The sequence below is a fragment of the Natator depressus genome, chromosome 6 (genome assembly GCF_965152275.1).
Source record: "Natator depressus isolate rNatDep1 chromosome 6, rNatDep2.hap1, whole genome shotgun sequence".
Classification (NCBI taxonomy): Eukaryota; Metazoa; Chordata; order Testudines; family Cheloniidae; genus Natator; species Natator depressus.
In genome coordinates, this window is record NC_134239.1 from 2,954,376 (window position 1) to 2,966,809 (window position 12,434).

The 12,434-nt window shown below is 56.2% G+C and overlaps 1 protein-coding gene across 1 annotated transcript; it reads right to left on the reverse strand.

The window, feature by feature from the left end:
* Positions 1–5,071: 5,071 nt before the first annotated feature.
* BCL7C (BAF chromatin remodeling complex subunit BCL7C) lies at positions 5,072–11,691 on the reverse strand. Its single transcript, XM_074954267.1, has 6 exons — positions 11,592–11,691; positions 10,559–10,637; positions 10,308–10,416; positions 6,408–6,569; positions 6,015–6,100; positions 5,072–5,391 (listed from the first exon to the last, which is right to left on the reverse strand). Exons 1-6 carry the CDS (start codon positions 11,681–11,683, stop codon positions 5,245–5,247), a joined length of 675 nt encoding a protein of 224 aa, XP_074810368.1. The 5' UTR covers positions 11,684–11,691; the 3' UTR covers positions 5,072–5,244.
* Between the last annotated feature and the right edge of the window lie 743 nt (positions 11,692–12,434).

The window sequence follows — 12,434 nt, forward strand, 5'->3', positions numbered from 1 at the left end:
TTTGTCTAGGTCCTTCTGTATCCTATCCCTCCCCTCCAGCGTATCTACCACTCCTCCCAGTTTAGTATCATCCGCAAATTTGCTGAGAGTGCAATCCACATCAGTTGATGGCGCTACTCCTCCAGTGTCATGGCTCCACTGAGCGGCTCATGTGCTGGAGGACAACAACCTACTACCAGAGCCGGAGTCCACATCCACTTAGGGATATAAACTGAGCGCCCCAGATTTCCTTCCTTCCCTCATCCTGTCCCCACTGGCATCACTCCCACTCCCTCTCCAGCCACTGCAAGGATCAGCAAGGGAATAGTGAATGCCAAAGTCGGCAGGCAGAGATCGAGAGGCGCAAGGAAGTTGATGCTCAGAGCGGTGGGCTCAGGCTCTCTGCAGGCCAAGGCCGGGTGGCTGCATTGGTCACAATCAGAACAGCTCCCCCATCTCAAGGCAATCGGCTCAGGCAGAAGTCAGTTACCCCTGGAACTTTATCTCCCAGGGTTGAAGGAGAAACTGATGATACCAGTCTGGTCTTTCTTTGATGCAATCCTGTTTCTTTACAAAGGGCAGACACAAAGTCCTGTCTTCCTGACCCTAAGGAGATTCAAAACAGCAGGAGACAGTTTCTTTGCTCACAATCCCACGCCTCCTTCCAGCCAGCGCTCTGCCCAAAAATCTCACCCTGAGCTTTTTCTCAGGGGTCCCGCTGCCAGTGCTTTTGTCAAAATGAAACACTTTGATGGCCCTGAAACCAAATGTGCTTTCGGAGAGAATTCCAAAAGTGTAGACACCTGGTGGAATCTCTCCATCCTTCACGGGAATCGCATTTCTGTGCCCACATAAACCCCTTTCTGCAGTGGCAGCACTAGAGGGGAGGGGGGTCTCTCCACATTGGTGTCTGTAGTAGGATCCCTTGCCACTCTGGAGCACCATGTGGTGCGCTGTCAGTTCTGAGCACTGGGTGAATCCCGAGCCATAGTCGGGGCAGAGATGGGGTTCCCCCGCAGCCTGCCGGTGGCTGAGATATCGTTGGTGCTGGAGGAGGTTGGAGGGACGGGGGAATTCATCGGTAGGCATCCCCCACGATCATGGGACATGTGTGCCAAGCATGCTGCCATGTACGTCTTCCTGGATCCCCAGAACATCCCACACTGCTGCTGCTCCCTTGGGATGCTGGGATACGTCCTCGTGGGCTCTCCCCAAGAACGTCTGGCGCAGATCCTTCCCCCCGCACCATGCAGAAATGCAAAGGCATCGACACAGACTCTTTATTGGCAACCCAATAGAACCAGGCCAGAATCTGATCTCAGAGACTCCGGCATGAAGCCAGCGCGACCCCACGGACGCGAGGGGGGGCGGGGCCGGACTCTGATCTCCACCGATGAGCCCAGCATGGTTATCCCACCCCTGCACGGGCCACAAGGCCCATCCGCTGGGCACAGATGGCTGAGTAGAAGGGGAAAGCGGTGGTTTTGTTTCCTACGTACAGGCAGGGTCGGCCGACAACGTCCCAGGAGGTGTCTGAGCCACGGGGAGGATATTCTGGACTTGTGCTTTGGCCGAGCTCAGCAGATCTGCTGACTTTGGAGAGGGAAGACGCGGGGAGAGCTGAGAAGGCGTCCAATGAACTGGGGAGCAGGAAAGGGGAACCCCTAGCCCAGGCTGGCTGCCGAGACGGGGCAACGGGCAGTCATGCCTAGTGGCTAGAGCAGACCTCAGGCCCAGGGGTCAGAGCAGGTGGCGGTAGCCAGGAAGAGGCACCCAGGGCCAGTGGCCAGATGCCGGAGCCGAGGAATGGGGCCCGACAACAAGGCACCTCCCCAGGCTGGACTCAGGAGACGGGTCTGACGTCCCTGGGGAGGAGCAGCGTCCAGCTCCCCAGCCTCACGGGGCCCTTGCCAGGCTCTTCCCTGGCCCTGATTTCTGCTGACGAGGTGCCATTCAGCTAGAGAGGGGAAGGATGGTTTTGATGCCTGCTGAGACCCCAGCTAATTCTCTCCTCTGACCACCCCCAACCCCATCCAGCCCCATAAGCCCTTCAGGCCCCTTGCAGCACATCTCCCCAACCCATATACCTCTCCGAAATAGTCGGACTCCTCTCCCAGAGCTAATGATAGAACCCAGGAGTCCTGGCTTCCAGCCCCCCTGCTCTAACCCACTAGACCCCACTCCCTTCCCAGAGCCGGGGAGAGAACCCAGGAGTCCTGGCTTCCAGCCCCCCTGCTCTAAACCACTAGACCCCACTCCCCTCCCAGAGCCAGGGATGGAACCCAGGAGTTCAATCCCAAGCTGCAGGAGGGAGTGGGGTTTTCCTCAATCCAGGGGGGAGGGGGTCAGTACAGCACCTGATGTAACAGGGCCCCCGATCTCAATTGAGGGGGTCAGTGCAGCTCCCAATGTGCCAGGGCCTCTGATTTTGGTTGGGGGTGGTCAGTGCAGCGCCCAACACAATGGGGACCCTGATCTCAGTTGGAGGGGGCCAGGGCAGCATCCGGCATGATAGGTCCCCCAATCTCAGTTGTGGGGGGAAACAGTCCAGCACCCACCACAATGGGGCCCTGCTCTCCAAATATTATAACACACTTAGCAAATTAAAACAATGTATAAAAGAATTTACAATCAATGTATTCTTTTAGCAGAGCTTGTCAAACACTTGCACCAGGTTGGCCTGGGAGGATGTGGGGTGCCTCCTGGGGGGACTCAAAGCCTTAGAACTCAGGATGTATTCTCCCGCTTTTTTCAGGCAGCTAGACAACAGCCACTAAAATTAGATATTTTTAAATCAGCACGTCTGGCTAACTTGCATCGAAGAGTTTTAAAAGAGCTGGCTGAGGAGCTTGCTGGATGGTCAATGCTGATTTTCAATAAGCCGGAGGGCACCAGGGAAGTTCCAGAAGACTGGAAGAAAGCTAATATTGTGCCAATATTTAAAAAGGGTAAATGGGGAATTGTAGGCCTATTTTCCTGACATCGGTGCTGGGCAGAATAATGGAGCAGCTGATAAAGCAATCCATTCATAATAAATTAAAGAAGGGTCCTATAATTAATGCCAATCACCATGGGTTTACGGAAAATAGATCCCGTCAAACTAACTTGATATCTCTCTTTGTGATGAGCTGGGAATACTGGTGCCAGGCATAAAGACCTCGGACCACACCATCGTCACCCCGACCGCCAGAACGGTGCTGGAAAGGACCCTGAAAGACGCCATCCGCTGCCACTCTGCTGAGACCCTCAAGCGGAAGCCGGACCAGGGAACGTTTGCTTGATAAAGGTAATCATGTTGATGTAACAGACTTTTGTAAGGCATTTGACTTGGTACAGCCTGTCATTCTCATTAAAACCCAGGCTGATATAAAATGACCATGACTCACGTTAAATGGGTTAAAAACTGGCTAACTGATAGGTCTCAAACTGTAACCAGGGAATCGCCAGCGAGCGGGGATGCTTCTAGCGGGGTCCTGCAGGGAGCCGTTCTTGGCCCAACGCTAACATTTTTATCACTGACCTGGAAGCCGACATAAATCATCCCTGAGAAAGTTTGCAGATGCCACACAAATTGGGGGAGTGGTGAATAATGACGAGGCCGGGTCACTGCTCCAGAGAGATGTGGCTCGCTTGGTAAGCTGGGCGCAAGCAAACAATGGGTGTTTTAATACGGCTCGACGTCAATGTATCCACCGAGGAACAAAGCATGTTGCCCGTGCTTACGGGCTGGGGGAAGCTCTCCTGGGAAGCAGCAACCCTGAAAAAGATTTGGGGGTCATGGTGGGTCATCAGCTGGACATGAGCTGCCGGTGAGCCTGTGGGGTGCACAAGCCGGGGACCCTCCAGGAGCAGGGAGGTTATTTTACTTCTGGATCTGGCCCTGGTGCGAGCGCAGCTGGAATCCTCTGTCCGGTTCTGGTGCCGTTCAAGGAAGATGTTGATCGATTGGAGAGGGGTCAGAGAAGAGTCACGAGAATGATTAAAGGATTAGAAAACACATCTTACAGTGACAGACTCAGGGAGCTCCATCTATTTAGCTTAACAAAGAGAAAGTCCAGAGGTGACTTGATCCCAGTCTAGAAATACCTACATGGGAAACAAAGGTTTGATAACGGGCTCGTCAATCTAGCAGACAAAGATCTAACACACTCCAACGGCTGGAAGTTGACACTCGACAAATTCAGCCTAGACGTACGGGGAAAGTTTTGACCAGTGAAGGTAATTAACCACGGGAACACTTTACCAAGGAGTGGCAGTGGATTCTCCATCCCTTACCATATTAAAACCAGAAGTGGACATTGTTCAAAAATCTCCGTGCTGGGAATGATCTGGGGGGACGTTCTCCGGCCCGTTGCCCAGGAAGTCAGGCTGGAGGATCACAATGGTCCCTTCTGGCTTTGGAATCTATGAATAGAACCCAGGAGTCCTGACTCCCAACCCCGCCCCTGCTCTGACCCACACGACTTCACTTTCCTTCCAGAGCTGGGGATAGAACCCAGGAGTCCCAGCTCCCCCTGCTCTAACCCACCAGACCCCAGACTGGGGTACAGCCTTCCCTCGAACCTTGGTAGTATGAGGGCAGAGGTGGGCCCTGTTCATGGAATTGTAGGAGGCCTCCGTTATAGTCCAGATACAGCCCCATCCTCTGGCCCATCACCCCAAAAGGAACAGACCTAGATGGGGACACCAGAGCTGTGTTTTTAAGCAGCGGGGGAGTCATCCCTCTGCTCCACCGCTGTGTGGCTGTTTCCCAGCTGTCCCACCCCAGAGGTGGTTGCATCTCAGTGCTGGGGTGCCGAGGAGACGTTCACCTGGTTCAAGAGGGCTGAGGCTGCATGGGGGTTGCTGTTAAATGACTGGCACAGAGCCACATTAGCAGTTTAATAGCAAAGTCTATTGTTCAGACCAAAAAAATACGTATATACACAGAGAATGTAAAATTCACCCAGGCCCCCTCAAAGTCTGGCATCAGGGGATGCTGCCCATCTTTCCCTAGCCACGTCCAATCTCCTCCCACTCCCTTCTCAGAGCAAGGGATAGAACCCAGGAGTCCTGGCTCCCAGCCCCGCGTCCGCCCCTGCTCTAACCCACCAGCCCCCCACTCCCCTCCCAGGAGTCCTGACCCAACACCAACACCCTCTTCAACATCCTCTTCAAAGTGTCTTTGGTCCTTTTGCATTTGGCAAGCATGATTCACTTCCTGCCCCACTCCCCCTCTGCCCCCCATGCTCTCCAGCCGGGAAGAAGGCAGGGACGAGGCTAGGTCTATGGGGAGTGGGGGGCACCCACTTCCTGCTCCTCGGGGCAGATGCGCTTCAGGGGAGGTGCCCCCATGGACTCATCATCCTCTTCTTCCAGCACCGGCTGCGGGAAGGTTGGGGCCGTCTCAAAGGGGGGTGCATCCTCTTGGCCCTTTGGGGAAACAAGGAAGGGGTGCTATACTTCGAGAGAGAGCAGCCTGGGGGATGGACACCCCCAGCAACTTTGGTATGCCAGCCTTGATCCCACCCAGAGATCCCCATCAACCTCCCTACTCTCTCCTGTGCCACGGGTAAGCATCCACCCCAACATAACCAATGAGACCTGCGGGCCAATGGCCCCACCTCCACCCAACCCAACCCAACCTCCACCCAACCCAATCAGTGCCAGTGGCTCAACCTCCACCCACCTAACCCAATCTAACCCAACCTTTGCCAATGGTTCAACCTCGACGCAACCCAGCTCAACCCAACTTTCACCACTGGCCCGACCTCCACTCATCCCAACTCAACCCAACCTTTGCCAATGGGCCAACCTCCACCCAACCCAACCCAACCCAACCACTGCCAATGGGCCAACCTCCACCCAACCCACCTCCCAATCTCCACCCCACTCAACCCACCCCCACGTACCCTTCACCCCCATGCACCTGACCCAACATCTCAACTCCATACATCCTTCAATTCCACTCCTCCATGCATTTTCCCCGAACATGCGCTCCCCAGTCTACACTCAACCCACCTCCATGCCCCTCACCCCTCAATTTCCCCCTGCACCTGTGACTCCAGTAGGCCTGGAACAGGGTCCTCCTTGGTCAGCATGGGGGGCTCATCCGTCCCCTCAAGCAGCAACACCCCAGAGTCTGCACCCAGATAGGAATGAAGACAAGGGAGTGCCCTGGGGTTATAGGTCCTTGGTGCCAGCTCACCCCCAGTAACCCTATGGAGCACCCCTCTGCTGTAGCCCTCCGGGAAGCACGGCCATCCGGCTGCCTGGGTCCCATCCCCTCACTCCCTTGGGCCTTGAAGTGATGCCATCCTGGATTCTGTCACGCCCAAGAAGTGCTGGGGGTCCCGGGCTCCTGGGTTCCACGCGCTCCCTCCCTCCTTTGGAGGCTGGGAACATGGCCTCCCTCCTCCCCCTCCCCCCACCACCATCATGGCACTTACCCCCTTCCTGCCCCAGCATGGGGGGCTGCGAGTCCTCCGCTTTCAGTTCCCCCAGCGGGGTGGGGGTCGCCGTCTGGCTGCGGTCGGGGGTGGGGCTGGAGCTGGTGTCTCCCCCCTTGGCCAGGGAGGTCTCAGACAATGAGCTCTGGTTGCTGTTCTCATCTGAAAAGGGGAGAGGGTTACAGGCGGGGGCCGTCTCGGATGCCTAGGTCCCATCGCTCACTCGTCTGGGGGCGGGGGGCGTTGTCATCCCAGATGCCTGGTCCCATCCCCTCACTCCAGACATGCTGGACCCACTGCCATCCCAGACGCCTGGGTCCCATCCTGTCATCTCCTCAGGGCTGGGAGCACGGACTTCCCAGATGCCTGGGTCCCATCCTGTCATCTCCTCAGGGCTGGGAGCACGGACTTCCCAGATGCCTGGGTCCCATCCCCTTGATCCCCAGGGCCCCTTTGAGGTGAACTCTTACGGTGCCATCCCAAATGTTGACTCCCATTCTGGACACCTGGGTGTCATCTCCTCAGTCTGGGGGGTCAGCCTCCTGCCCTGCCCTCCCGGATGGGGGCACACCTGAGCTGGTATTAACGGGGGATCTTAACTCCCCTGATATCCTGCAAATTCTTTGCGTGGGAAGGGGACAGCTTTCCGATCCAGACGGCTGAGGAAACAACGCAGGGGTCCACCCCGTTTGGAGCTGGCTTGGACCCAGAGGGACGAATGAGTTGCCTACGTGAAGGTGGTCGGGAATTTGGGAGGAAGCGATCAGGATCCGACAGATTTCAAGATCCTGTGGAAAGTCGGGCCTGAGAATAGCAAAACAAGGACACTGGACTTCAGAAAGGCGGATTTCCACCGACTTGGAGAACTAGCAGGCGGTGTCCCATGGAAAGACCAATTAGGAAGAAGAGGAATCGAAGGAACTGCCAGCCCCCTAAAAGATTTAACACTAAAGGCTCAACATCAAGCTGTTCTGAAGCAGAGGAAAGAGAAGAGCCCAGGTGGCTGCACGAGGAGCGTTTTAGCCACCGAAAGCCCCAAAGGGATACAGCCAGGAGGGGCACGTCACGCAGGACGTCTACATGGGAACCGCAGGAGCGTGTAGGGACAAAATCAGGCAGGCCAAGGCAAAGAATGAGTTCCAGCTGGCAAGGAATGCGAGAGACAAGAAGAGGTTCTTCAAATACATCAGACAAAAAAGAAAGACCAAGGACGGCGCGGATCCGTGGCTCAATGGAGACGGCGAGCTGGCAAGGGAAGACGATAGGAAGGCAAAGCTGCTCAAGGCCTACTTTGCTGCAGTCCTCACACACAAAATGACATGTGACCGCGCGACTCGCGAAGTTACCACAGCCCAAATCGGGGAAGGGCTGCAGATCGGGACGAGGAGAATTAGCAGAAGACCTCTCGGAGCTACTGGCAGTAATATTTGCAAACTCAGGGATGAGTGAAGAGGTCCCGGAAGGGCTAGCGCAGCGCCCATCTTGAAAACGGAGGAGCCGGGGATCGAGAGACCAGTCAGCCGGAGTTCGATACCTGGGAAGCTGCTGGAGAAATGTGTAAACCCTTCAATCTGTGAATACCTTGAGGATGAACGGGGTGATCGCCGGCAGCCAGCATGGTGTGACCAAGAACCAAGCCTGCCAAACCAGCTTGATTTCCTTCTTTGACAGGGTAACGGGTTTGGTGGATATAGGGTGACCAGATGTGACGGAGAAAATATCTGGACACATGGGGGAAGCAAATACAAAAACAAAAAACCAGTCGGAGTTGCCAAAGCTAAAAAAACCCCCACTGGAGTGGCCAAAGCCGCAATATCGGGACAAATGGTGTCCCAACCATGCATCGGTCGGGACGCGGGACAAAGACCTAAAAATCGGGACAGTCCCGATTTTATCGGAACGTCTGGTCACCCAAGGTGGATGGGGGGAATGCGGTGCGCATAATATAACCGGATTTCAGCCAGGCTTTTGACACAGTCCCACGTGACAGTCTGATAAGTAAGCTGGGAAAATGCGCGCTCAACACAAATACCATGAAGTGGATACATAATTGGTTGAGTAGCTATTAACGGAATGAAGTCGGGTTTCCGTAGAGATCCGTTCTGGGTCCGGCATTGTTTAACATCTTTACTAATGACCTGGCTGTAAAAATAGAGAAAATTTGCAGATGACACAACGCTGGGGGGCTTGCCAACACTTTGGAGCGTAGAGGGATCTTGATAAATTGGAAAACTGGGCCACAGACAGAATGAAATTCAACACACAGAATGGGCAATGACTGCCCAGGAAGGAGTGCTGTGGACGGGGATCCGTGGGTCATAGTGGATTACAAGCTAAATATGAGTCAACAGTATCACGCTGTTGCAAAAAAAGGGAACATCCTTCTGGGTTGTATCAGCAGGAGAGTTGTCAGCAAGACACGAGGAGTAATTCTTCCGCTCTAATTAGGCCTCAAGTGGAGTATCGGGTCCAGTTCTGGGTGCCACATTTCAGGAAGGATGTGGACAAATTGGAGAGAGTCCGGAGAAGAGCAACAAAAACAATTCAAGGTCTAGAACCCATGAGCTGTGAGGGAAGATTGAAAGAACTGGGTTTGTTTAGTCTGGAGAAGAGAAGATGGAGAGGGGACATGAGAACAGTTTTCAAGTATGTAAAAGGTTGTTACAAGGAGGACGGAGAAAAATTGTTCTTCTTAACCTTTGAGGCTAGGACAAGATGCAATGGGCTTAAATTGCAGCAAGGGAGGTTTAGGCTGGACATGAGGAAGAACTTCCTACCTGTCAGGGTGGTTAAGCCCTGGAATCAATTGCCCAGGGAGGTTGTGGAATCTCCATCATTGGGGATTTTTAAGAGCAGGTTGGACAAACCCCTGTCAGGGATGGTCTAGATAATACTCAGTCCTGCCGTGAGTGCAGGGGACAGGACTAGATGACCTCCCGAGGTCCCTTCCAGCCCTATGATTCTAAAGACAAATGTAGGGTGCTACACCTAGGGAAGAAACACCAAATGCACAAAGAGAAGGGGGGGGTAACTGGCTTGGCAGCAGCCCTGCTGGGAAGCATCTGGGAGTCGTGGTGGATCACAACCTCCGCATGAGAGTCAGCAACGTGCTGCTGTGGCAAAAACTAAAAACAAACTAACTAAAGCAAATGCAACGTAACAGAAGCATAGCATGCCAGTCACGGGAGGGCATGGTACCGGTTCGGCCTCGGCTGGAGGACTGTCCAATTTTGGGCACCGGCGTACAGACAGGATGTGGAGAAACCGGAAAGGGACCAGCGGCGTGACAAAGTGACAAAGATGATTTGGGGAGGATGGATAGCTCAGGGGGAGGATGGATAGTTCAGTGGTTTGAGCATTGGCCTGCTAAACCCAGGGTTGTGAGTTCAATCTTTGAGGGGGCCATTTAGGGATCTGGGGCAAAAATTGGGGATTGGTCCGGCTTTGAGCAGGGGGTTGGACTAGATGACCGCCTGAGGTCCCTTCCAATCCTGATATTCTATGATTCTATGATCAAAGGAATGGGAGGCAAGCCACCTGAGCAAAGGCCGGAGGACCTGGGTACGTTTGGAAAAGAGGAGCTGGAGGGGGACCCATGAGGACGGTCCTCAAACACTTGAAAGGCTGCCATGAAAAGGATGGAGAAAAGTTGGCAAAGAGGGCAGGAGAAGAGGCCGCGGGTTCAAACCACAGCAGAGCAGATTGAGATGAAATCTCAGGAAACCCGTCCTGACGGTAAGAACAGGAGGACCGTGGCACGGACCTGCCGAGGGAGGGTCGTGGGTTTTAAGAGGAGGCTGGAGCCACCTGTCAGGGATGGTTCAGACACAGCAAACCCTGCATCTCGCCAGGAGGTTGGACTAGATGACCCCGGCGGGCCCTCCCCAGCCAGCAACGTACCGTTCAGGTCCAGCATGAGGAGGGCGGGGTTGGCCCGGGGGCTGGGCACGCGCCCCCTCCTCTCCCGGCCCTTGTGCCGCTCCCCACTGCTAGCCAGTCGCCGCTTCTCCTGCAGGGAAGGGAAGAGAGCGGGTGGTAGAGATGGCCTCCAAACGGGGGGTGTTGGAAAGGAGGGGCGAGGGGAGCACAGGAGGGACAGACAGACGGGGGGGGCGGGGTTGGGACAGACCGGCGCTCAGCCCCTCTCTCACCTCATCCCGGGGGTCCACAATGGGCACCCACTTGTAGATCCTCAGAGACGTGTCGCCCACAGTCACCCAGCGCTTCTCCCTGGGTGGGGGGAGATGAGGAGTTCAATGGGATGGATTATAGCCCTCCTGAGATCCCCCCCACCCCCAAAATCTTCAGAGATCCCCCCCGCCATCGACCTGATTGTAAGGCCATTCACTAGCAGAAGTAGTAGGTTATTATCCACTAGGCAATGCTAAAGGACTGATGCCGTTAGCTAGTTGCGTTGGGAAGTTGCTGTCCTCCATGCAGAGCTAAAGAGGCCAGGCCTTGAGCTAGGAGCAGTGGTAGCTTATCACCCTCTGTCATGAGGGATGAAACCCTCACACTGCATCCTTCCACCCCCTGAGTTAAAGCAGAGACTCCTTTAAACAGCAGCAGTAGTAAGTTGTTATCCTGATCCGTGTCACACATATCATCTAGGCCAGGGTAAATAATTTGACAGCCACTCATGTCTCAGGAGCAATTTCCATAGAAAAAAGGAGGTGAACGATCAACAAAATAATTAATAAAACCATGGAATAATAATTAATTGTTCTCATTAAGAGCCTGATCCTGCATTTAGTCACAGGGAGTTTCTTTAAACACGGGGATGGCTCGCCCGGCATGGAGATGCAGCCACTTCTGGGGCGAGGCAGCTGGGGAACGGTCGCCCAGCGATGCTGCATGGGGCTGGCTCGCCCGGCACTGAGATGCAGCCACGTCTGGGGTGGAACAGCTGGGGCATGGCCGCCCAGCGACACCGCACGGGGCGCTGGTTTACCTGGCACTGAGATGCAGCCACTTCTGGGGTGGGGCACTGGGGCACGGCCGCCCATCAACGCCGCACGGGGCGCTGGTTTACCTGGCACTGAGATGCCACGTCTGGGGTGGGGCACTGGGGCACGGCCGCCCATCAACGCCGCACGGGGCGCTGGTTTACCTGGCACTGAGATGCAGCCACGTCTGGGGTGGGGCAGCTGGGGCACACACCCACCCACCCCCTTGCCCGCTCACCATCTGCGCACTTTCTCGATGGCCGCCATCACCTTCTTGATGTCATCCTTGGCCCGGCTGCGGGTCTCGGCCCGCACCGTGCGCCCTGACATGGGGACGGCGCCCGGGGGGGAGGGGGGAGAGAGGGGGGCAGCGGAGGGGAACGACACCGGGGGGCGGGGGGGGGAAGCCGAGAGGAGGCTCACTCGGAGTCTGTCTGTCTAACAGGCCACCCGTCCATCCAGCCCCCCGCACGCCTACCCCTGTAACCAGCGATCGCCCACCTCTGCCCCGCTGGCTGCCTGGCTGGGACCTAGCGGTGCGGCCCCACAGACCCCCCCCCCGCTCCTATCGCCCCCCTTCCTGTCTCTGCCCCCCTTTGCCCCCCCTCTATGGATCCCTGCCCCCGCAGCCGCCCTCCCGCTCCCCCTGTCCGGACGGCTGGGTCTGTCGGGCGGCCCCGGTGCCGGTGGCCAGGCCGGAGCGCAGCTCGGCTCGGCACGGCTCGGCTCGGCTCGGCTCGCTGCGAAAGGGTGGAGCGGAAGCAAAACTCCCCGGCTTCCGCGAGCCGAGCTGGGGCCTGCCGCAGGGGGGGGGCAGAGGAAGGCGGAAGGGGAGGCGGGTCGGAGCCAGGACTCCTGGGTTCTCTCCCAAGCTCTTATCGGGGAGGGGAGGGGAGTGGGGTCTAGTGGGTTAGAGCAGAGGGGCTGGGAGCCAGGACGCCTGGGTTCTCTGGCACTCGATACAACTCCCCTCCCCAGGAGAAGCATAGAACCCAAACATTCTGGGTCCCAACCCCCACTCCCCTCCCAGAGCCAGGGAGAGAACCCAGGAGTCCCGGCTCCCAGCCCCCCGTGCTGTAAC